At 52.0% G+C, this 25,402-nt stretch overlaps 1 protein-coding gene across 3 annotated transcripts in view; it reads right to left on the bottom strand.

Moving 5' to 3' along the window:
• Nucleotides 1–4,263: 4,263 nt before the first annotated feature.
• RANBP10 (RAN binding protein 10) overlaps nt 4,264–25,402 on the bottom strand; it is an 86,017-nt gene continuing 64,878 nt past the window's right edge. For 2 of the 3 annotated variants that reach the window (XM_008257482.5, XM_017342304.4), the window contains 10 exons: nt 18,951–18,973; nt 17,122–17,306; nt 12,516–12,628; nt 10,987–11,095; nt 10,728–10,876; nt 10,331–10,535; nt 9,139–9,260; nt 8,505–8,650; nt 8,089–8,200; nt 4,264–7,641 (listed from right to left, as the gene is read on the bottom strand). In XM_008257482.5, the coding sequence (XP_008255704.1) occupies nt 7,511–7,641; nt 8,089–8,200; nt 8,505–8,650; nt 9,139–9,260; nt 10,331–10,535; nt 10,728–10,876; nt 10,987–11,095; nt 12,516–12,628; nt 17,122–17,306; nt 18,951–18,973 (1,295 nt within the window). In that variant the 3' untranslated portion in view covers nt 4,264–7,510. The remainder of the gene's footprint in view (nt 7,642–8,088; nt 8,201–8,504; nt 8,651–9,138; nt 9,261–10,330; nt 10,536–10,727; nt 10,877–10,986; nt 11,096–12,515; nt 12,629–17,121; nt 17,307–18,950; nt 18,974–25,402) is intronic. The other variant, XM_089320298.1, reaches the window with a different exon arrangement.

Genomic DNA, 25,402 nt, shown 5'->3' on the forward strand with positions numbered 1-25,402 from the left:
TTTAGGCCTGATTCTTTTTTTTTTTTTTTTTTTTTGACAGGCAGAGTGGACAGTGAGAGAGAGAGACAGAGAGAAAGGTCTTCCTTTGCCGTTGGTTCACCCTCCAATGGCCGCCGCGGCCGGCGCGCTGCGGCCGGCGCACCGCGCTGATCCAATGGCAGGAGCCAGGTATTTATCCTGGTCTCCCATGGGGTGCAGGGCCCAAGCACTTGGGCCATCCTCCACTGCACTCCCTGGCCACAGCAGAGAGCTGGCCTGGAAGAGAGGCAACCGGGACAGAATCTGGCGCCCCGACCGGGACTAGAACCCGGTGTGCCAGCGTCGCCAAGGTGGAGGATTAGCCTACTGAGCCACGGCGCCGGCCCTGATTATTCTTTCTTTGGGCAAAGATGGGAGAGCTGTCTGCATAGTAGGGTGTTTAGCAGCATCCCTGGCCTCTACGCACCAGATGCCAATATCACTTGAAGTGACTACCAGAAAAGCTCCAGAGATTGCCAAATGTCCCTTGGGGGCAAAAGCACTTGCAGTTGAGCTCTAGTCTAGAGGAAAATGTGTCTATTCCATATTTAATTATGGAACCAGGACCTTTGTGCTGAATCTAATACCCCATTCTTCACACCAGCTCTTCCCTAGGAATTCTGTAGAAGAATAATCCTGTAAGATGCTACTGTTTGAAGCATTCTGTAGTAATGGGAGTTTGGAAGAGTGAAGCAACACGCCTTTTTTTTTTTTTTTTTTTTTTGACAGGCAGAGTGGACAGTGAGAGAGAGACAGAGAGAAAGGTCTTCCTTTGCCATTGGTTCACCCTCCAATGGCCGCCGCGGCCGGTGCACCACTCTGATCCGAAGGCAGGAGCCAGGTACTTCTCCTGGTCTCCCATGGGGTGCAGGGCCCAAGCACCTGGGCCATCCTCCACTGCACTCCCTGGCCACAGCAGAGAGCTGGCCTGGAAGAGGGGCAACCAGGACAGAATCCGGTGCCCCGACCGGGACTAGAACCCGGTGTGCAGGCGCTGCAAGGCGGAGGATTAGCCTAGTGAGCTGTAGCGCCAGCAGCGACACACTTTCAAACAGGATTTTTAGAGCTTCTAATTAGCTGGTGATACTTTCAACATCCCTGAGACAGCTTTTCTTAATTTACTGGAGCACAGCAGAACCCTTTTCCAGGAACATCTCCCTGAGACAAGATCCTACATGCTCTTCCCCAGGAAACCCTCCAGCTCTGGAGGCGTGTACTCACCACCCCTTACCTTCTTTTCCCTACATTATCCATCCAGTCATCCCAACCAAAGCCTGCATTGCCTTGTCTCTTGCGTCTCCCCTCTCCCTCAACAATGAGTCACTCATCTTGTGTGAAGATTTAGCTCTTAAATATTTCTCAAACCTCTCTTATTTGTGGCCTACTTACAGTGGTGTTCTAGCTGGCTCCTTTGCCTCCAATCTGTTTCCATTTCCACCTCTATGTGGACAGCAGTGTGACCTGTTGTATCCCTCTTCATAAAACCCTAGTGCCACAGGGACAAGGGAGGCAGAATGCCTCATGGAGGATGGACACTCACATCCCTGTGTGCCAAGCAATGCCATATGCATGCTATTACTGCCTACCTCCGCAGGATAGGATTAACCAAATTTAAAAATTATTTTTTAGTTTTAGAGGTAGAAAAAGGGAGATAACTCCCATCTGCTGGCTCCTTCCCCAAATGCTGACAACACCAGCACTGGAGCCAGAGTCAGGGTCACAGTCCAAGTCCCCTAAGTGGCTTGCAGGAACCCAATTGCTTTGAGCCATCACTACTGCTTCGCAGGGTGTGCACTGGTGAGAAGCTGGAGTCAGTAGCTAAAGCCAGGAGTCAAACCCAGGCAATCCTATGTGTGATCTGGAGAACCTAGCCACTAGGCTAAACACCTCCTTTAAGATTTACTTATTTATTTGAAAGGCAGAGCCACCGAGGGGCAGAAGCAGAGGGAGTGTCTTCCATCCAATGGTTAACTCCCCAGGTGGCTGCAAACGGCTGGAACTAAGCCTAACTGAAGCCAGGAGCCAGGAGCTTCCTCCGGGTCTCCCATGCAGGTGCAGGGGCCCAAGGACTTGGGCCATCTTCTGCTGCTTTCCCAGGCCACAGCAGAGAACTGGATCAGAAGCAGAGCAGCCGGGTCTCAAACTGGTGCCCATATAGGATGCCTGTACTGCAGACAGTGGCTTTACCTGCTATGCCACAGCGCTGGCCCCTCCTAACCACATTAAAAAAAAAATATTGTTATTTGAAAGGTAGAATGACAGAATTAGAGACCTACCGTCTACCGATTAACTCCCAAAATGCCTATAACAGTCTGGACTGGGCCAGGCTGAAGTCAGGAGCCCAGAATTCCATCCAGTGGGTGCAGAGGCCCAAGCAGTTAAGCCATTATCTGCTGCCTCCCAGGAGGCATTAGCAGAGCAGATGGGACTCAAAACTGACACTCTGATAAAGGGGTGCAGGTATCCCAAGTGGTGGATTAATCCACAGTACCACAATGCCTTGCTCCTGTGCTGGGATTGTTTAAGATTTATTTATTCGAAAGGCAGAGTTAGAGAAAGGGAAGAGACCCTCCATCAGCTGTTTCACTTCCCGCAATGGCCAAGGCTAGGCTAGGCCAAAGCCAGGAGCTAAGAGCTTCACCTGTGCCTGCTGCCCTCTCAGGTGCATTAGCAGGGATCTTAAGTGGAGCAGCTTGAACTCAGGTGCCCATATGGATGCCAGTGTCACAGGCTGCAGTTTAACCTGCTGTCAACAATGCTGGCCTCCTGTGCTGATTTTTTTTTTTTTAATTAATTAGTTTATTTGAAAAGCAATTACAGAGAGGCAGAGGCAGAGAAAGAAGTCTTCCATCTGCTGGTTCACTCCCCAAATGGCCACAACGGCTGGAGCTGCGCCGATTCGAAGCCATTAGCCAGGAGTTGCTTCTGGGTCTCCCACACAGGTTCAGGGGTCCAAGGACTTGGGCCACCTTCCATTGCTTTCCTAGGCCATTGCAGAGAGCTGGATCAGAAATGGAGCAGCTGGGACTCAAACCAGCGCCTATATGGGATGCTGGCACTGCAGGTGGTGGCCTGTGTGCTGAGAACTTAAGCACAAGCTCGCTCTCTCCCTCCTGACAGGCAGGAATCTAACCTAAAAACTCCTTAAAGGTATCCCTAGCAAATTCTTTCTGACTGTAGTATTGGGGTGAGCACTTTTGGAATGCAGTCAGCTTTCAGTATCTGCTGGTCCTACATTTGCAGGTTCAACCAATCAATCACAGATCAAAAATATTTAGGAGAAAAAACTGCAACGGTACTGAAAAAATCTGCAGTCTTATTATGTGTATAGTCACACTATATTAGATATTCTAAGTAATTCAGAGATGAATTAAAGTATACAGGAGGAAGGACACAGGTCATATATGCAAATACTATACCGTTTTATATAAGGGACTTGAGCATCTTTGGATTTTGGTATGGAAGTGTATCGTGCTAGAACCAACCTTCCTCAGACAGCAATGTTTGATCATATTCTTAAAACTTTTTTTTTTTTTCCTCAAAGGGAGGAGGACCTGTGGCCCACCTTTCTGAAGATGAATTTGCTTTTTCCTTGTGTAAGATGAAAGCTATTTCAACAAAGGTGAGGCTTAAGCACCTGTCCTGGGGCACCACAGTGGTGGACCCTCAAATAATTTTCTTAAAAAATATTTATTTATTTGAAAGACAGTTACAGAGAAAGAGAAGGACGGGGGGAGGGAGGGAGGGGGAGAGGAAGAGGAAGAGGAAGAGGGAGGGGGAGGGAGGGAGGGAGGGAGGGAGGGAAAGAGAGAGAGAGAGAGAGAGAGAGAGAGAGAGAGAGTCAGAGTCAGAGTCAGAGTCTTCCATCACTGGTTTGCTCCTTGAATGGTTGCAATGACCAGGTTGGGCCAGGCCAAAGCCAGAAGCTTCATCCGGGTCTCCTACATGGGTGGAGGGACCATCCTCTACTGCTTTCCCAGGCCATTAGCAGGGAGCTGGCTTGGAAGTGGAGCAGCCAGGACTCAAACCAGCATCCACATGAGATGCTGGCACTGCAAGTGGTGACTTAACTCATTACACCACAATGCCAGCCCCAGTTTTAAAGTACCTGTCCTATCTGGGGTCCTATAAACACTTGGTTTCACGAGTCCTTGAGGAGACACCAAAAGGTGGGCTGGGGGTTGTCCAAATCCTCCAGGGCAGCAGGGGTGCGGTGAAACTCCAGACAGACCAGACACGCAGGACTGCTCATGGATGTGTATTTTAATAAAAATAATTCTGTCAAAATACAACAGGAGTTTTTTCATCTCTCAAGTACAATTTTAATAGGATGTTTTGTGTTAGAATTCTCTCAACCCTCCCATGCCCACAAGTTCCATGCTAATGCCAAGTATCAACTTGTGAGGACAAAGGCAGAACCAGTGTGCACAACGTGGAAGATGTCTGTTTCAGCTGTGGTTACTAATGGAGGAGAACCCTACGCAAAGAGGTGGGCGCCTGAGACAGCCACAGGCCACAGCCTGGCTGCAGGTGCAGGTGCCTGGGACTGGCGGTCAAGCTGGCCTCTGCTGTCCAGCTGCCACACGGTGCACATACCTGAGTTGTGAGCAACCAAAGGAACTCTCAGCTCCAACAGTCCTCTGCCTCATCTTTGTGCTTGCTTAAGGGGTGGGAAGGTGCTGGGTGGCCAGGTGGCCCCCACTTCTGTCTTGTGGTGTCCCTGTTCTGACGCCCATGCCCTGCAACAGACCCATGTGAGTAGGGATAGGGGGTTCTGGCTTTCACTCTAGAAGTGGCCATGTGGTGCCACAAAGGGAAGGTGAGTAGGGAAGGCTGCTCCCCCAGAGCTGGACAACCCAACAGAGCCAGGTCTTCCCCAGCCCATGGGTCAGATCCAGCCTGGAGGCAGGCTGGGAGGGCTGGGTGTGCTTACGGGGCCCCCTGGGCTGGCAGGAAGACCTGGCCCATCAGCAAGGCAGCAGGCTCAGCAGCTTGGTGTTGGCCCTCTCCACAGCTTGTGGGGCAAAGGCTTTTGTCCCCAAGATGAGCTGTCCAACTGGGACAGAGAGCCCCGCGGGAGAGGAACAGAGTAAACAACTTGGACTCAGCTGAAACAGTGAGATAAGGCACAGAAAATGGGGAGGCGGCCACGGGTACTGAGTGTGAGCCAGGCAGACACCCAACCCCATGCAGCACACAGCTGTCCTCAGCCCTCCTGGGTGCTCTCTCAGCCACTCCACAACCCAAGCCCAGGCACCCATCCCCATCCCTAACACACCCCTGAAGGTGCCAGCTGCTCAGATACAGCCGGAGGCGACACCAACTTGGAATCCCTCACCCAACCCTTCGGCTGCCGTTCAGCTTCAGGACCTGACAGTGTACCCAACCCACAGGGATAAAGTTAGTCCTGACTCTGCCACTAATTTGCTGTGTGACTTTGGCCAAGTCACTTAGTCTCCTGGGCCTCTTTCCTTACTGTATAAGGAGAAGACTGGTGGAGATGTTCTGAACCCTACAGCAGTTCTCTGAACCCTCTGGTTTTAACTGCCACTCTTGCTACACTCTTAGTATTTTAATAGCTTAATGTTTCCAACCTCTGGGTTTTAGAGCTCAGTATTCCCAGACTTGCACAGAATGAATTTCCTTTATAGATAGGCTAACACCTCCTGACAGGTGATGGTTTGTGCACCGCCAGTCAGGACCCTGGCAGGGACCAAGAAAAAGCTGCAGCCTAAAGGATCATTTCCTCTCTCAAGGCAGAACTCTGGGTAGAGCACAGGCCAGCGATCTGGCCCCATCACCAGCAGTTGCTCCAGACTGATCATTTTTCTTGTCCAGCTGTGGGGGCCCAGTAAGGGCTGCTGGGCATGGACTATGTCAGGCCACACCAACCATTCCTGTGTCCTCTAACATGGAGCAAGAGCTTGCTTGGCCTGGATCCTGGTAGAGACTGGAAAGTTCAGCTTCTGGCCTTGCCATGGCTGACCCTACTCTTTGAAGAGGCTGCTTGTGCTCTCTCTCACACTGTGGTGCACCTCTGCGTAGGCATCCACCCTCTCCTTCTCCTGAGTAAGCAGTCCTTCCCACAGACAGTCCACCCCAGTCCGGGCAGCTGTCCCAGCCTTTCTCTCCTGACTCTGCTGTGGTAGGAGGGCTGCTTTGCTCCACCAGCCGTGAGGATCCAACTGAAACAGCTGGAGGGAAGCCTGTAAAGCCCATGGAGTCCCTCCATTTGGCCAGCAATGCTCCTAACAGAGTTTCCTACGAGTGGCTGGGGCGAAGCTGCAGGGAACAGCCTGGCACAGCTGCAGTGACTCCTGGCCTGGGAAGGTCAAAGGTTCCATCCACTCCAGGAACCAAGTGGCCCATCAATCTGTCTCCATAAGGTACCAGCTTCTCCACAGAAAGTATCGATCCCAAGAGAGTCGTGCAGACATGAAGATTCAGGCAGGAAGAAAGCAGCCCCTGTCCTCCAGAGCCTCTGTCCTGGGAGTGGAGTCTTCCTCCCAGCAGCCGGCACACGGCAGCGCTCGGGTCAAAGGCAGGTAGTTTCCAGGCAATCAACTGAGAGTAAATGAATTATTTGGCCATCTTAACAAAGGAAGGCAGGGTGTTGAAAAGGGGAGAGAGAGAGGGGGGCAAGGCAGGCAGTGAGAGACAGGGTAGAGTGGCAGACAGCGTGCTGGCTTGTCCCTTCACTGGACCCACGGCCCTGCAGTCCTCCGCTCAGTTCAGCTCTCAGGGGCCTAGGAACAGACGCCTCTTGGGATGCAGCAAACCAGTGTAGGCTGATCCTGCCTGCTAAGTGGCCCCCCACACCTATGCAGCTTCCCCAGGCACAGAAGGGCCCATGTCTCAACAAAGGGGGAGCCTGAAATAAACAGATCACTTGGTTGAGGGGACAGAGATGATTCCTTTTTAATGAGTTGGACTCAAAAACGTATGGCGTCTGGACAACCTCACCCAAGAGGTGCTGGACCACTAACACTATGATAAATACTGTTTCTTTTTTTCTTTAATATATATATTTTTATATATAATCTCATTTGTTTTTTAATTATGAAAATAATAGGCTATCACCAACTTGGGTAGGATTCCTCACTAAATTAGCAGAAACCAGCTCAGCACAAACTCTCCAGAGATAAATACTGGTGGCTCAGTCAGGAGGGAAAAGAAAAGATTAAAAAACCCCAACCCCTCCTCAAAACAAAACCCCCTTTCCAAGTAGAAGGCGCTACATGAGAGTAACCAGCCAATACTGTGTCATAGGCCACTGCACATGAAGTGGGGGGGAGAATATGAGGGTGGGGGAAAGAGAGGAAGGAAGGAAGAGGAGGGGAAAAGGAGAGGAAGGAAGAGAGGGGAAAGGCCAGGCAGCTAGAGTGGACTCTGCCCATGGCTTCCAAGTCCCTGTGCCAGGTGCCTATGAAGGGCAGGGCTGCTCCAGTCCAGGGGCCGAGGGAGGGCCAGATAGGGCAGCCAGCACGGTCAGCTAGTGCAAGTAGTCGTCGACTCTGGCAAAGGAGCAAGATCCCAGGCCTGCTCGGGCCATAAGCCGTAGACATTCAGACGCTTGGCCCAGGGCGAGCATCAGAGGAGGCTGCTTTGGCAGGTTCTGAGACTCTGTAGGGAGAGACAAGGCCTAGTCATGCCATGCCCAGGGCTTGAGCCCAGGTCAAAGTTCCCTTGGGAGTGGAAGGAGTGGGGAATGGACAGAATCTCTTGGAACAGAGTGTTCAGTCTCTGAGGATGTCCCAGCCACTAGACCATGGCCTGGTAGGCATGCTAGGAACCCAAGGATCTTCGCTTTCATTAGCCCAGAGGGCTGGCCTGGGCTCATGGTCATGGCCTAGAATCCATCATGCTCCAGCAGACAATTCAGGTGGGCAGAGGGAGGTCAGGGTTTAAGTTCAGCCCCAGGCATCCAGGAGTCCTATGAGTCAACAGAGAGGACCTATACACAGCTCACTCCCCTAATTGGCACAAACATCAGCTTTTCCGAGGTACAGAGGGGAGGAGGCCACCCCAGGCACTCATGGGCAAGCTTCGGGTTTTGTTAGAGCCACTCACCTAAAATGGCGCTGTTGAGGGCAGCACACACAGGTTCCCTCTGGATGGGGTCAAGCTGCTGGCCAACTGGGCAGCTCCAGGGGTCTGAGTATGCCAGGAGGCTGAAGGCATCCTATGGGGCAGGGCATTTTCAAGAGGACTGTGGAACACTTCCCCCCATGGCTCCAGACAGGCAAAGGATCCTGCATGGTACCCAGAGCTCAACATACCTGGACTGTACAGTTGGCAGGGTTGTGTCCTCTCCAGGGCCAGAAGGTGGAGTATATCCCAGAAAGCCACTTCCCACTGCAGACCTGACTAGATCCCACCGCTCTGTCCTATTCCTATTCCTGCTGTCCCCTGGACCTTCCCAGAGCCACCCTACTCCCAGCATCAATGGGGGTTTGTTCTGTTTAAGGATTTGGTTTGTCTCATACCTGTAGCATCTCTGTGTGGGCCAAATTCTTGCCATACTCCCGGCCCAGCTGCTCACTCAGTGCCTGCAACTCTCGGCCAAACAGGATAATTCTTTCTGTGGCAGCCTGGTTGCCCCCGCATAGCTGTCTCCGTGGATGCCCATCATCTGCACCCAGAACCCAGCAGAGAACATGTCAGGAAAGGTAAGGCAAGAAGGGCAGGATCAGGGTGACATATGAAGGAGCTGGGTGAGCTGCAGCTTCTGCTAGGAGCAGTAGGTACAGCAGCCACAGTGGGGGTGTTCTGAGTCCCCCTAACACAGTCTAGGGGTCAAGCAGGCGTCAGGAGCTTCCCCTCTTCCCACCCTGCACCAGAGCATGGTGTTCCTAATAGTACCCACAGTCTCAAACTCCCTCCAACCTAAAGGTAAGGGCCTGAGCCTGGCAGCAGGCCTGGGCCTTTCTACATGTTTGGAGTTACCCCAAGGACACATCCACAACTGGCTAAAGAGGCAGTGGGCCAGGACTGGCTAGAGCTTTTCAAGTTGCCAAAACCTGCCCGTCCCAGCCCCCTCCCAAGGGAACAAGGGCACTGGGACCCAGCAGGGCCTTCTAGGAAACACAACGCTGCATCATGCTAGGGCACGGCCCTCACCCATGCTGGACTCATCCGTCTGCAGGTCCTCATGCTTGTAGGCACCATTGACGATGCGTGTGGCCATGCTTTCCAGCACACCATTGGGATAATGCTCTGCCTCCATCTCCATCTCACTGTCGCTGTGGAGAAGAGTTGAGGTAGGAGTTGGCCAAGGGGCCAACATTCAAGTTTTACAATATGTTGCTGTGGATAAACCAAAGGTCCCCAGGAGCATGAAAGGACAGCCCAAGTTTCCCAGGCTCTAACACTTGGCCCCTACTGTGATACCAGTTATGCCCAGAGGCCTGTAATCTGATTCCCACGCTTGTCTGAAGGCTGCCTGTGGGATTCTCCTTCCCCTGACCCTCTGAAATGACACCTCTTCTGCATATCTCCCTCATCCCTGGTGACTGGGCTCCATGGTCCTCAATGGGTACCTCTGTGGCCTTGGCTGGGAGTCAAACCCAGGTCAGCCTTGAGACATGCCTGGAGACCACTGAGAGCCACCTGGAGCTGCAGCCTACAGCTTAGATTCCCTGCCTGCCCAACTGGCCGTCCACAGCCTGATCCAGTCAAAGCTCCTTCATTATAGACCCTAGGAGGTCTGATAGGCCCAGCCTCCTTAGAAAGGAGGCCTCCTTGAAGGACAGCACATTTTTTAATGTTTGTTTTTTAAAAAATTTATTTATTTGAAAGACAGATTGATAGGGGGACAGTTGTTGGGAGAGACAGGGAGAGAGAGACAGAGACAGAGAGAGAGAGAGAGAAAATGAACCTTCCATCCACTGGTCTGCCTGCAACAAGCGGGGCTAGGCCAGGCCTAAGCCAGAAGCTAGAACTCTGAGTCTTCCATGTGGGTGGCAAGGACTCAAGCACTTGAGCTATCATTTGCTGCCTTTCCAGGTACATTAGCAGGAAGCTAGATTGGAAGTAGAGCAGTCAGGACTCAAACTGGAGCTCTGATATAGGATATCAGTGTCCCAAGTGGCAGCTTAATCAGCTGTACCACAATGCCCACCCCATGGAGGTGACCACATTTTCAGCCTAGCAGTATTAGCACCCCAGAAAAAAGCTAAGGCCTGTAGTCCAGACACAGACCTGGGAGGAGGCAGGGTGGGAAGGGCAGGGGAGAGCACTTAAATGACAGACTGACGTGGGCCCAGCTGGTACAGAGGAGAAGGCAGAAAAGGAAGTGGAACAAGACAGGCACCTGGTCTCCTGGTTACTGGTACTGCTGTGGGGCTGGGACTTGGTGGAGTCTGTTGAGTTGGACTCGGAGTAATTGATGGAGGACGGGGAGGAGGAAGATGAGGAGGATGAGGATGAGGACGAGGAGCTGGGTGCAGGATATTTACTGTGATTCTGTCTGCTCTTGGTGGATGGAACGCCATTGCTGCAGCTGGGACTGTCTGCGCCTAGAAGCCGGAAACAATCAGAAGAGGAGGGCAACTTGCCATCAAGTGGGGCCCAGGGAATAACCACAATGGTCCCATTTCCCTTCCCCCAAATCTGGCAGTGGGCCCTGAGCCCAGCCCAGGGACAGGCACGTGGGATGGCCTTTCTTCTGCACACCAGTTCTTCCCAGAGCCCTGTGGAGAGCGGCTGACCTGTGTTGTGCATGTGGGAACTACTGGGGCCATGGCGGGGGCTGAGGCTGGGGGAGTCAGGGTAGCTGTCCTGGGACTTGGGGCTTCGGGAGCTCAAGCTGCGGACCTCACTGTCGGTCCCATTCACCATCTCCACAAACTGTCGGCACCTGCAGAGGGAGCAGAGCGGCAATGCTCTGGGCTTGGCCCGGGCTGTCTGTTCCCACCACCAGCTGAGAGGGGCTGGGCTCTAGGGGAGCTAATGGTATCCGGGACTTACTTGAGCATGAAGAGCAGGTTGGGGTTGTGCTCCAGCAGCCCTGGGTAGAAGCGCTGGGTGGTCTCGATGGCCTCGCCCACGCGGCCCTCTAGCACCAGCCTCTGGATCTCTGCAGAGAGCAAGAACACAGCAGTGAGCGAGGGCTGCAGACCCTCCTCACGGTCACATGCCTGGGACATGGCCAGCGTTGGAACAGGGCTGGCCAAGAGACAGATGGGCTGGCTCAGAGCGCCCTGCCAGATGGAAACACTCATAAAACAGGCTAAAGAGAGAAAGTGGCCATCCAGACCTGTAATATACCTGTTTTCTCCCAAATGTCCAGAGTCCTTACGAGTAAAAGTGGGAAACAGAAGAGGGGGAAGATCTAGCCCAGAAACAGGAGGGCAAGTTTGGAGGCCTGCCGTGGTGGGGTGCAGATGGCCAAGGCTCTGGGTGGAGGGAGGGATGTGGTGTGCAGTGATCCAGGGATGGGCACCCAGGCAGCTGGTGTCTGAGGGTCTCTTCAGGCAGACTTCTTTCCCAGGCCTCACACACAAGGGCAACAGGAGCACACTGGTGTCTGGGCCTGAGGCCCGTGTCCTGGCAATCTTCAGGAGCTGCAGCACGCTCCCTGCTGGGAGAAAGGTCATCCTCCTCACATCGGCATCTATGATGTTGACGCCTCCAGCCATCTCACTGCTGCTTTCTCACTCTTGCCCTGGGGCCTGGTGCATCTTGCTAGGAGTGACTCCTGGATCTGAGGTTCTCTCATTTGAAGATCCCAACTCTGGGATCCCTTTCCGTCTGTGTGGCTCAGCGCAGTTTCTCTGGGAGACACAGACACATGCACATACACAGAGACGACAGCTCAGAGATGCAGGCAGGCACACACAGACACACACAGCCATACACACCCACTTCACTCCCCTAGCTCCCTTCTGGGGTCTTTCTTCTCTTTCCTAACACTCTTTCTGCCATGAAAGAATCCAAACACACAACACAAAGGCTAGCATGAACACTGGGAGGTTTCCTTTGGCCAGGGGCAGCTTCTAGGCTGAGTGTAAAAGACAGGATTGGAGTTGGGGAGCAGAGAGAAGGGCTACCACAGCAGCTGCTAAGCATGAGTTTCACCTTGTGTGACCATGTCAGGCCCCTTTCTGGCTAGTACCACACAGAACTAGAGCGAGTAAATGATGGGAAAGGTAGGTGTTGGTCTGATGCAAACACACTCTTTCCACAAACCCAAGAACAGGAGGCTAAGTGGGATTCAAGATTTAGGGAGAAGGACACAAGGCACAGAGGAGTGGGATCTAGCACATCAGGGCCTGGCCTGTCCCTGGCCTTCAGCAATGTGCATTAGGGAGGCTGCTCTTAGATGTTCCTAGGCTGCCAACTGTCCATGTGGGCAAGGAGGGACAGGAACAGCGCTGGGGCTGGCTAAGGGCTATGGGCTGAATGAGCTTATGACAGGTTATACAGGCCTGGCATGAGCCAGGGAGCAGAGCTGGGACAAGTGAGGACAGAAAAGGGGAGAAGAGAATTAACCTTACTTTGTCTGTTCTTTATGGATGCCTGCTCTTCCTGAATCGGGGTTTCGGTCATTCGCGCAAAAGCCGTGGCTGTGGCACAATACCCATGATGCACCAGGTAAGATGAGACCATGCTAGAAGAAAAGAAGAACTCCAGGTGATACTCAAGAACTGCACTGCTCACTGCCAGATGGGACAGCCCACCTCCCTGGAAGGTCTCCCCCAAACATAGCTTGGAGGTGCAACCTCCACAGAATGAGAATGAAGGGGCTGAAGCAGGGCTGGTCCCCAAGTCTGTCTCACAACCTGGAGGAGTAGCTGCAGTTTCTCTGGCATACGCTGTCCACAAGCTCAGAGAAGCAGCTGCCTCCTTGTGAACTGTAGAAGCTCAGAGATGCCCAATAAGGGCTGTGTGAAACATCAACCAGGGATGCTGTGTGGCAGCTGCCCAAGAGATGCAGCAACAGCTCCACAGGCTGCCCTGGGCACCTGGGCTAAGCATGCCCACTTCCCCAGGAGCATTCTCCATGACATGACACAAACTGGGGCCCGAGCAGCTAGGACGTGAGGCTGGTATCGTCAGGAAGGAAGAGCCACCACTAGCAGTTCCAGTGGAAAAACAATCCTTGGAAAATGGCCTAGAGAAGCCTGGTGCCTAGCAGCTACTCAACGCAATCTGAAGCTGGCTGAAAAGTGGCCTGTGTGTGCATGTGTGTTCATGCACACGTGTGCACGTGTATACAGCAAAATAAGCCTTGTGTCTAATGTATACAGAATATCTGATGTCATCATTGTAAATGCCAAATATCTGCAGGGCTGTCACATGAAAGGTGTATTAAGGGTAATGTGAGATAATACACATAAAGTGTCTGGCACAAAGTAAGAAGAAATACAACCTCTTATTATATTATTATGTATTACCTAACACTATATTCTGAATATCACAAATATTATGAGTATTAAAACACAAGGGCAAAAATTTTTAACAAAACTTGGTTCACATGAACTTCTATGAATATAAGATGTCATTAAAATGAATAGTGCCTATGTCTCAATAATTTTTATTTTTTAAGATTTACTTAATTTATTTGAAAGCCAGAGGGGAGAGAGAGAGAGAGAGAGAGAGAGAGCGAGCGAGAGAGAGCTTCCATTCACTGGTCTACTCCCCAAATGGCCATAATAGCCAAGGCTGGGCCAGACCAAAGCCAGGAGCCAAAAGTCTCTTCGAGGTCTCCTATGTAGTTTCAGGGGCCCAAGCCTTGAACAATCTTTTGCAGCTTTTCCCAGGCACATTAGCAGGGAGCTGGATCAGAAGTGAAGCAGCTGGGATTTGACCCGGTGCCCATACTGGGATGCTGGCATTGCAGACAGAAGCTGAACCCACTATGCAACAATGCAGGCCACCATAATTTCACTTCTTACAAGGACATATTTATATCATACAGTGGATTCCATCTATTCACTATAATTTTCTGAGTTTTTCCACACATATGTGTATGTGTATGTGTGTGTGTGTTTTTAAGATTTATTTATTTGAAAGTCAAAGTTACAGAGAGGCAGAGGCAGAGGCAGAGGCAGAGAGAGAGAGAGAGAGAGAGATAAAGAGGTCTTCACTCTGCTGGTTCACTCCCCAAATAGCTGCAACAGCCGGCACTGTGCCAATCTGAAGCCAGGAGCCAGGAGCTTCTTCTGGGTCTCCCACATGGGAGCAGGGGCCCAAGCACTTGAGGTGTCTTCTGCTTTCCCAGGCCATAGCAGAGAGCTGGATCAGAAGTGGAGTAGCCAGGACTGGAATCAGCACCCGCATGGGATGCTGGCACTGCAGGTAGTGGCTTTACCTGCTACTCCACAGCACCAGCCCCTATATATAGGTTTTTAATGTTTTCTGTCTTCTGTGCTAAGTATTTTGCTATTTAAAAACAGCAATTATATATATATATATTTTAAATAATTTTTTTTTTGACAGGCAGAATTAGACAGTGAGAGAGAGAGACAGAGAGAAAGGACTTCCTTTTTCCGTTGGTTCACCCTTCAAGTAGCCACTACAGCCGGTGTGTTGCGGCCGGTGCGCTGCGCTGATCCGAAGCCAGAAGCCAGGTGCCTCTTCCTGGTCTCCCATGCAGGTGCAGGGCCCAAGAACTTGGGCCATCCTCCACTGCACTTCTGGGCCACAGCAGAGAGCTGGACTGGAAGAGCAGCAACTGGGACAGAATCTGGCGCCCCGACCGGGACTAGAACTCTGGGTGCTGGCGCCGCAGGCAGAGGATTAGTCTAGTAAGCCGTGGCACCGGCCAAAAATAATCTTTTCTTTTCTTTTCTTTTTTTTTTTCTTTTTTTTTTTTTTTTGGACAGGCAGAGTGGACAGTGAGAGAGAGAGAGACAGAGAGAAAGGTCTTCCTTTGCCGTTGGTTCACCCTCCAATGGCCGCCGCGGCCGGCGCACCGCGCTGATCCGATGGCAGGAGCCAGGAGCCAGGTGCTTTTCCTGGTCTCCCATGGGGTGCAGGGCCCAAGCACCTGGGCCATCCTCCACTGCACTCCCTGGCCACAGCAGAGAGCTGGCCTGGAAGAGGGGCAACCGGGACAGAATCCGGCGCCCCGACCGGGACTAGAACCCGGTGTGCCGGCGCCGCTAGGCAGAGGATTAGCCTAGTGAGCCGCGGCGCCGGCAAAAATAATCTTTTTTTAAAAAGATTTATTTATTTGAAAGGCAGAGTTACAGAGAAGGAGAAGCAGAGGCAGAGAGAGAAGTTTTCCATCTGCTGGTTTACTCCCCAAATGGCTGCAACAGCCAGAGCTGAGCCAATTCAAAGCCAGGAGCCAGGAGCTGCTTTTGGGTCTCCCACGTGGGTGCAGGGGCCCAAGCACTTAGGCCATCTTCTACTGCTTTCCCAGGCCATAGCAGAGAGCTGCATTGGAAGTGGAGCAGCCAGGACTTGAACCAGCACCCTATGGGATACCAGCACCGCAGGCAGAGGCATAGCCCACTATGCCACAATGCCAGCTCCCCAACCCCAAAATCTTAAAAATGAAAAATTCTTTAGGGGCCAGCTTTGTGGTACAGTGGGTTAAGCCACCACTTTCAATACCTGTACCCCATATCAGAGTGCCAGTTCAAGTCCTGGCTGCTCTACTTTTTATCTAGCTTCCTGCTAATTCACTTGGGAAGGCAGTCCAAGTCCAAGATTGTCCAAGTGCTTGGGGCCCTGCCAATTATGTGGAAGACTGGAGATTCTGGCTCCTGGCTTTGGCCTGCCCCAGATCTGGCTATTGTGGCCATTTGAGGAGTTAACCAGCAGATGGAAGACTTCCCTCCCTCCCTCCCTCCCTCCCTCCCTCCCTCTCTCTCTCTCTCTCTCTTTCAAATAAAAACAAACAGGAACAGACTATCCTAGTGGTATTTAAAAAAAAAAAAAAGAAAGAAAAAAATTCTTTAAGTTTTTACAAAAGGTTTCCTATGCAAACAAAGGGGGAAATAAAACTGAATTCCCATCAGGGGAAGCCAGCCAAGGCGCTTATGCAAAGTTTGACTCCAAGATAACACAGCCATTGCCAATATTCATAAGGTAATTTATGTGAAACCACAGAACAAATTATATGCGGGTCTTGGGAAACAACTACAAATGAATATATAAAAGCTCATGTGAACAAATACCTCCACATGCTGAGCTCAGGCCCTTAACACTGGGAGCTTCAGTCCCTCCCCACACAGTGCACCTCTTCTTTGGCCATCCCTGCAAGCCTGCTATGGGGCGTGGCCCTGACTGAGCCCTCCAAGGAAGCACTTCTCGCCTGCTCTGTGCAGGAGCTAGAGGCAGCGATGCTACTTCTCCTGAGGAGGGTCTGGCTATCTAGCCTCTGCCTCAGCTTCCCTTGGAGCCTGCCTCAAGATCAATCCCTCAAGAAAGGGAGTCTGCATAAAGAACTCAGTATGCACCTTACCCACCCAAGGGCTCCAGAGCAATGACCAGAGCTGGCAGGAGTCCAGTTCCTCCCCATGCCCATCTGCCCATCTTTGGGAACTAAGCTCACACTCACTGTCCAGTGGAGTGGACACTGGTCATTGCCTTACTCAGGCTCCCACTGGCAAGTTAGGAGAGACCCAAACCTGGCCTCCCTTGGGAGTCTCAGCAACTCCCGCTTCTAGAACAGTCTGGGAGTTAATGAGCCAAGGAACCAGCTAAGCTGGTCCTAGGGAGGAAGCTTCCCACCACCACTGCCATGGACACACGAGACGTGGCTGGATGCTGAGGCCAGTGAGGTGACCTCAGGCCAGAGCCACAGAGGGATGGATGGATACTTGCTATTGTGGAAAAGTCCACAGAGGAAGAAGCCATGGGATGTCCTGGCATTCTCTGCAAAATGACCTAGGGAAGGAAGACGGCTCTGCCAGGGCTCTCACAGACAGCCTTCAGCACTGGCTGAGGGGCAAAGGGTTTTAAGCGGGAGCAGCTGGGAAGGAGCGGGAGGTGTCCGGAAGGTGAGAGGGCAGCCGAGCAGCAGGCGGAATCACTCTGGGAGTGCTTCCCCGGAGGGGATTCCCAGCTGGAATCCACAGGAGCAGCTGGTAGCCTGCAGGGGCCTATGGAGAGTGAGGCCCCTGGGATGGGCCGGGGCACAGCACTCACTTCTGCAGCACTGCCTGCCACTCGCCAAGCCGGGCGCTGATGGGGAAGCAGTGGACAGTGCCCTGGACCTTGGCACGCCACTCTCGCATGTAGTCCTCAATGTCAAACAGGAAGGGCTGCTGCCCAAAGTTGGCGTCCACAATCTCCCCAGGTGTCTGCAGGCCTACGGTGGGGTAGAGGTTGGCCTGAGGAGGAGAATGAAATGTCAGTCAGGCCCTGAAGCAGCAGACAGCAGGGCCTCGCCTCACCTCCCTGGCTCCTGCGGGCCGAGGCTAGGGCTCTGAGAAGCACAGCAAGGCTGCAGGAGGTGGATAAAGCTGCTCTCTGCCCACGTCCCTGCCAGGCACTAACCCCAGAATTTGAGGGACAAAGCTGAAGCAAGCGAGGACCAGTGTGGAGAGTATCCTGCCCTGCATCAGAGGCTACCTGGTCTCCAGGGACCTGACTCCCCTCCACAACTCAGCCAGCACACAGAGGCAGGCTAGGCGCCATGGCCCCGCGTAAAGCTCAGGTAATGGCTCCTCTAGAAAAGATGCAGGGGCAAGGATCCTTTTACCACAAAACAGAGCTACCTGAGGCAGCAGGAAGGGACAGGATGACCCAGGAAAGGAGCGGGGAGAGCAGCATGGCAAAGGGATTAGGTGAGCTGGATCGCCTGGCTCCGGGCAAGGCGGGAGAGAGGCTGCTCCCCTTCCTGCCACAGGCTTACGCAGAGGTCTTTAAGCCCAGTGAGGTGTGGGGCCCCCTGCATGACCAGCTTTTGCCAGGCCACTGCCTCGCTCAGTGCCTCTGTGGCTCCCACTGCTGGTGTTTCCCCTCACCTTCCCCCAGTGTCACTGAGATGGTCTTCCCAGGGCCCTCAACTCCCTCTTCCCCTCCCATCCTCCTGCCTGAGTACTGTGTGCCTTTACTGCACACTGGGTTCAGCCCACCATGAACTTGGAATTTGCTTCCTTCCTTTCCTCCTACCCTCCACACCACAGGCAAAGCCACCCTCTCCAGCAAACCTTTCCTGACCATCACTGCCCACAGGGACACCCCCACACTGTCCACACTCACATCTGGCCACTTATGTCACATCTGCACAACTAGACTCTTTCCTAGCCAGGGCTAGAATCCTGAGGCTTTTCCCAGGACCACAGCCCCTCTCCGGGGCCTTCAGCTGGGAGCAAAGGATTCTGATCCATTTCAGGAGGTTCCAAAAAGACCCTAGGCACTGCAGTCTGGGCATCCACTGCCCCTTAGATCACCAGGGATTTTCCTAGGGCAACAAAGCTGCCACCATATTCTGCAAACTTCCAGAACCAGCTAGCACAGTGTCAGGCTAGGCTTCCAGCATCCTGGGTGGAGGCATGTGATGAAGCCTGTGATGACTCATGGTAGGAAGGGCTGGGGTACATGGGGTGGGAATGAACCCTAAACTAAGCCCACAGAAAATTCCATCCTTTTCCAAGAAGAAAAATCTCCACAAAGCTCGCCACTCTGGCTTGGGATACCCTGAATGGCAGCAGACTGGGTCCCTGAGGGCACAGAGCAGCATAACCACGGAGCTACCCTCATTCCACCACCGCCCACCCCCACCACTGCCTTTGGAAATGCCACAAGTTATGGTCACCTGCTAAGAGTCGTGGAGGAAGACCAGGCCTTGCTGCTGGAGAGAGGAGACCAGTAGGTACCCCCTAGTGGTACCCCCAAGCTGACAGCACAGCACACATCCCTGGTTGGGGAAAGGGCCAGACTCCACACCCTGCACGTGCAGGGACCACCACAACCCACCCTAGGCAGCTCCCAACAGCCCAGGATGGGGAAGCCCCAACAGAAGTACTTACCGGGAGGTCTGTGAAGGCTATACCTGTGGGGGAAAGGAACAGTCATCAGGCCAAAGACAGAAACAGCCCCTTGTCTCCTCTGCCTCCATGAGGACGTGATGGACAAGCACATGCTAAGGCCTGCCAATTTTAGACCCTGGCCTACCCTTTTCTGGGTGGCCTGGCCACAGGTGAAGTCACATACTCAAGTAATTGTCCATGGCTCTTCCACCCTCTCAAGGAAAGCCTGATAGAAGGCTCAAACCCAGATGATCCATCCCCAGGACATCCAGGTCTAATCCTTCTCATGGCTCAACTCAGAGTAAAGGAAACCTGTGTGTGCCAGGCCCTTTTGTATCCATTACCTGACCCAATCCGCACACCAACTCTGGGGAGCAGACTTTCTTATGCCATTTACAGGTGATGAAAAGTAGATCTCAGGGCTTGCACTGTGGTGTGGCGGGTAAAGCCACTGCCTGCAGTGCTGGCATCCCATATGGGTGCTGGTTTGAGACCCAGCTGCTCCACTTCTTATCCAGCTCTCTGCTACGGCCTGGGAAAGCAGAAGGTGGCCCAAGTCCTTGGGACCCTGCACCCGCATGGGAGAGCTAGAAGCTCCTGGCTCCTGGTTTCAGATCGGCCCAAACCCAACTGTTGTGGCCATTTGGGGAGTGAAACAGCAGATGGAACACCTCTCTCTCTCTCCCTCTCTTTCTGTAACTTTCTGACTTTCAAATCAATAACAAATAAATCTTAAAGAGGAAAGAAGGAAGGAAGGAAGGAAGGAAGGAAGGAAGGAAGGAAGGAAGGAAGGAAGGAAGGAAGGAAGGAGCGAGCTACATCTCCAGGGACTTCAGCCCTGAACTGGAAGTGAGCAGAGGAGAACAAGACCTCAAACACTATGAGTGTCCTTCCTTCACATACCGCCCAGAAACCCTGGCTGAGATTGAGAAACAACTCAGGACCAATGGAGAGCTCCTAAGGATTCAGCTTTCCCATTTTTTTAGGTACAGAAGTCTAGGAGCTGCTGAGCTTTGGGTTTAAGATGTTTTCAAACTGCCGACTCTTGAAGGTCCCCAGACTTCTCCTCTAACCTCAGCCCAGAAAAGAAATGAAAACCCAGCAAGACAGCACAAGTGAAGGTCAGAGGATAGGTCTCCAAGGAAGCTGGGGCCAGCACTGTGCCAGGCAACATGTGCCCTGTGCATCCCCCCTGCTGGGCAAGAGATTAAGGGTGTTAAAAGGAAGCATTTCTTCCTCAGCACAACCTTGCAAGGAGTGAGCCGTCTCTGACGCCAGCTTACAGGTGAAACACAGGTACAGGTACAGAGGGACGGTTTATATTCTTGGCTGGGCTCTGCTGGTACCTCACTGAGGGAAGCACATCAACCTCATGGTCCGCCTGCCTGAGGTCATTTACATCCTATTTATTTACATATTTATTTTCACTTTATGTGAAAGGGAGAGAGAGAAACAGAGAGAAATGGTTCACTCCCTAAATGCCTACAACAGCCAGGGCTGGGCCAGGCTGATCCATCCACATTTTCCATAAGGGTTTTAGGGAACCAACTACTTGGGCCATCAAGTGGTACCTCCCAGGGTATGCAATAGCAGGAAGTCAGATTGCAAACAGAGGAGCTGTGACTCAAACCAGGCACTTGGGTAAGGTATGCAGGCATTCCAAGCACTTAGCACTATGCTAAATGCCCACTCTAAGGACACTTCTGAGCCCCACATGTGGAGACAGCAGTCACAGAGCTGGCAGGATTAAATTTGGAAGCCCCTCTGCACCCATGAGATGTCACAGTCCAGTATCCAGGTCTGCCTGGGAGCTACCCACACAGATCTGTGTGGCCAGGATGCTACTTATTCCTGGGCTCAAGGAGGAGGCCCACAAAACCCTGGAAGAAGGGTCAGTCTAGGATCCACCAGGTATCTGTTTGTGATGTTTAACAAATTACTCAATCTCTCTGAGCCCATCTGAAAAAACAGTAATATTAATCCCTCACCTCAAGAAAGGAAGGAGAAAATGAGGCATTCGATGAAAGCCACTTCAGAAACTCAGGCACAGGTTGGCTGCAGTTGGGACACAGGGTGAGGCAGGGAGTGATCTACCCAGATCAGTCTGGCTTTGCCTCACAAGGGCACCCAGGAAGGATGAGGCCTTGCGATGCTACAAGAGGAATAAGGTGGAGGCTACTCCACCTCCTCAGCCTTCCAGGTCTTCATGAGCCTCTGCAAAGCCATGGTGACAAGACCTGAGTTGGCCCTTGGGACTGAGGCCCAGGCAAAGCTCCAGGATAAGAACAGGATAGCCAAACTTTCTGGTAAGAAGTGCTCCAGGCCAAACAGACGTGGGCCAGTAGTCACTGAAGCCGAGAATATAAAGACCTTGTGAGACAGCACAGAGCTATGTGAAGACAACTCAGCAAGTGCACATAGCCTCTGCAGATGAGACCTAAATCTCCCATCTCTGTTCACTCATTCATTCATCCTCCTATCAAGTATCTACTGAGGCCTCCTAGGAGCCAAGCCTTGGAAAAGGACTAGGGAAATGGCTGAAGCCTTAGCCTTCAAAGTACTCGCTGCACCATTAAGAGATGGCATGTGACTAATAATTACATAGATGACTGACTGTTGGCACACAGGTTGGGTTCTGACAGACAAAAGGCACAGGAGGCCAGAGCCAGGAAACAGCACTGTGCTTCCCTTAAGAGGTTCTGAAGCACATTAGTAACAAGGTGGCTCATGAAGAGCAAACAGGAGCAAGTGTGCTGTGTAGCAGTTAATCTGGGCTGGTGCCGCGGCTCACTAGGCTAATCCTCCGCCTAGCGGCGCTGGCACACCGGGTTCTAGTCCTGGTCGGGGCGCCGGATTCTGTCCCGGTTGCCCCTCTTCCAGGCCAGCTCTCTGCTGTGGCCAGGGAAGTGCAGTGGAGGATGGCCCAAGTGCTTGGGCCCTGCACCCCATGGGAGACCAGGAGGAAGCACCTGGCTCCTGCCTTTGGATCAGCACGGTGCGCCGGCCGCAGCGCGCCGGCCGTGGCGGCCATTGGAGGGTGAACCAAAGGCAAAGGAAGACCTTTCTCTCTGTCTCTCTCTCTCTCACTGTCCACTCTGCCTGTCAAAAAAAAAAAAAAAAAAAAAAAAAAAAAGGCAATGGTGAGAGGAAGCAATGGTGACGGCTCTAGTTGGGTTTCTGTCACCACGTGGGAGACCCAGATTGAGTTCCAGGCTCTTGGGTTTCATCTGGCTCAGCCCAAACTATTGTGGGCATTTGAGGAGTGAACCAGCAGATGAGAAATCTCTGCCGGCGCCGTGGCTCAATAGGCTAATCCTCCACCTTGCGGCGCCGGCACACCGGGTTCTAGTCCCGGTTGGGGCGCCGGATTCTGTCCCGGTTGCCCCTCTTCCAGGCCAGCTCTCTGCTATGGCCAGGGAGTGCAGTGGAGGATGGCCCAGGTGCTTGGGCCCTGCACCCCATGGGAGACCAGGAAAAGCACCTGGCTCCTGGCTCCTGCCAGGATCAGCGCGGTGCGCCGGCTGCAGCGGCGGCCATTGGAGGGTGAACCAACGGCAAAGGAAGACCTTTCTCTCTCTGTCTCTCTCTCTCACTGTCCACTCTGCCTGTCAAAAAAAAAAAAAAAAAAAAAAAAGAAATCTCTTTCTCTCTGCCTTTCAGATGAACGAAACAAGTAGAAATTAAAAAAAAAAAAAAAAGGAAACAGGGACATTAGAAGATTGACTAAGCAGCCTGTCGCTCTGACTTCACTGCCTTTCTACTGCAGTTTGTCTACAAAACACAGAGGACAGGCCAAACCCACTTTCTGCAAGGTCTAAGCTTCTCAGTGATTCTTAAATGTCTAGTACTCCTCGGACTAGCTCAACTATACACTAAAGGACTCACATTTTAGCTTTGTATTCTTTTTATTAATATCTTCAAATAAACAGATACAAATGTGTTCATCAAATTTCAGGTTAATATTGTACAACACAGAAAAGGATATGAAGTATTTGGGATTAAGTAAGCAAGACCACAGACAAACTAGACATGCTGAAACACCATGCAGTCTACTATGAAATGAAGTTTAATTATAAGATGTGTGAGGTCTTGCATGAGTTCTATAAAAAACATCCACTTGGGCCTGGGTTGTAGTATAGCAGGTAAAGCCACTGCTTTGACACTGGTATGCCATATAGACATCAGTTCATATACCAGCAGCCAGGGCTGCTCCACTTCTGATCCAGCTCTCTGCTAATGGCCTGGGAAAAAGTGCGGCAGATGGTCCAAGCGTTCGGGCCTCTGCATCCATGAGGGAGATCTGGAAGAATCTCCTGGCCCCTTCCTGGCTTCGGCCTGGCCCAGCCCTGGCTGTGTGGCCCTTTGAGGGGTGAACCAGTGGATAAAAGATCTCTTTGTGTCTCTCCCCCTTCTCTTTGTAATTCTGATTTTCAAATAAATAAATCTTTAAAAAAAAAATCATCCACTTAGGATTGAGTTTTTAAAAAACATTCGGTGAGGGGCCTGCCCTGTGGCACAGCGGGTTAAAGCCCTGGCCTGAGGCCCCGCCATCCCATATGGGCACCAGTTCTAGTCCTGGCTGCTTCTCTTCCAATCCAGCTCTCTGCTATGGCCTGGGAAAGCAGTACAAGATGGCCCACGTGGGAGACCTGCCCCCACGTGGGAAACCCAGAAGAAGCTCCTGGCTCCTGGCTCCTGGCTTCAGATCGGCGCAGCTCCGGCCGTTGCAGCCATCTGGGGAGTGAGCCAGTGGATGGCTCTCTGTCTACCTCTCTCTGTAACTCTGTCTTTCAAATAAATAAAATAAATTAAAAAAACAAAAAGCAGTCGGTGAGTTTGGATAGATACTAAAGTGGCCTGAGCTCCCTGGGACCTGGGTACCTGACTGACAAAGAGCTCATGGTCCTCTGGTGGTCCTAGTGCACATTTAGGGCCCAGGGAAGAGGAGGTGCTGGTGCACAGAGGTCAGCAGAGTTTGCTCCAAACCTAGTGTTCCACAGCAAGTGCCATGCTCTGAGCAAGTGTACAAGTGGGGGGCCGGCATGTGGCACAGTAAGCTAAGCCTCTGCCTGCAGTGCCAGCATCCCACATGGGTGCCAGTTCATGTCCTAGATGCTCCTTCCCTGATACAGCTCTCTGCTATGACCTGGGAGAGCAGTAGAAGATGGCCTAAGAACTTGGGCTCCTGCAACCGCATAGGAGACCCAGAAGCAGTTCCTGGCTCCTGGCTTTAGATCTGCTTAGCTCTGAACGTTGCAGCCAATTGGGGAGTGAACCTGTGGATAGAAGACCTTTCTCTCTATCTCTCCCTCTCTCTGTTTGTAACTCTACCTCTCAAATATATATATATATATATATATATATATATATATATACACACACACACATATATATATATATATATTTTTTTTTTAAAGAAGTGTACAAGCTGGAGGGATGTGAAGAGGGCAGGTATCCAAAGAGGCAAGACTTAGTGCAGCTCCAGAGGAGCATGTGGTGGAGGGTACAGGGCAAGAACTCACAACATGGACCCTGACACTATGACAGCAAAAGAACCCAGAGTCAGGAAATAGCTAGGGGCCGGGCTGTGGCGTAGTGGGAAAAGCTGCTGCCTGCACTGCTGGCATCCCATATAGGCACTGGGTTCGAGTTCTGGCTCCTCCATTTCCAATCCAGCTCTTTGCTGTGGCCTGGGAAAGGAGTGGAAGATGGCCCAGATCCTTCGGCCTCTGCAACCACGTGGGAGACCCAGAGGAGGCTCCTGGCTCCTGGCTCCTGGCTTCAGATCACTGCAGCTCTGGCCATTGTGGCAATCTGGGGAGTGAACCGGTGGATGGAGGACCTCTCTTTCTCTCTCTCTGCCTCTGCCTCTCTGTAACTCTGCCTTTCAGATAAAACAAATAAATCTTAAAAGAAAAAAATCAAACAACTTATTAAAAAAAAAAAAAAAAGGAAATAGCTAGAGTCAGCAAAACAAAGTGCACAGCACAGAGTCATCTTGAGACCTTGGTCTTGGCCTCCAGCTGCTAGGTGCTGACCAGCTGACCAGCTGGACCTCAACAACTGTAGCCAGGATGTGCTCCAGGATCAGCCCTGCAGTGTCTGAGCAATGCTTGTAGCCACCCAGCTCCCCAGGATTTCTCGCCTACTCTGGGCTGTGGTGTCCACTGACGAATGCTAGCTCCTGACACTTGGCCAAAGAACCTGACAAACCCCACTCCCATTCCGTTCCCCTGATTCCAGTTGGGCTCATCTCCTGGAAAAGCCAGAGAGGGAACAAGGGGGAGTGGCAGCCCACCTTTAGAACTCTCTCTCTCTCTCTCTCTCTCTCTCTATATATATATATATATATATAATATATCTAGAATTGTGATTCTTTTTAAAATTTATTTATTTTTATTTAAAAGGAGAGAGAAACAGGAAGATCGATCTGTTTCCACTAGTAGAATCCT

Source organism: Oryctolagus cuniculus, chromosome 18 (assembly GCF_051225735.1).
Source record: "Oryctolagus cuniculus isolate XC-2025 breed Fujian yellow rabbit chromosome 18, ASM5122573v1, whole genome shotgun sequence".
Taxonomy (NCBI): domain Eukaryota; kingdom Metazoa; phylum Chordata; class Mammalia; order Lagomorpha; family Leporidae; genus Oryctolagus; species Oryctolagus cuniculus.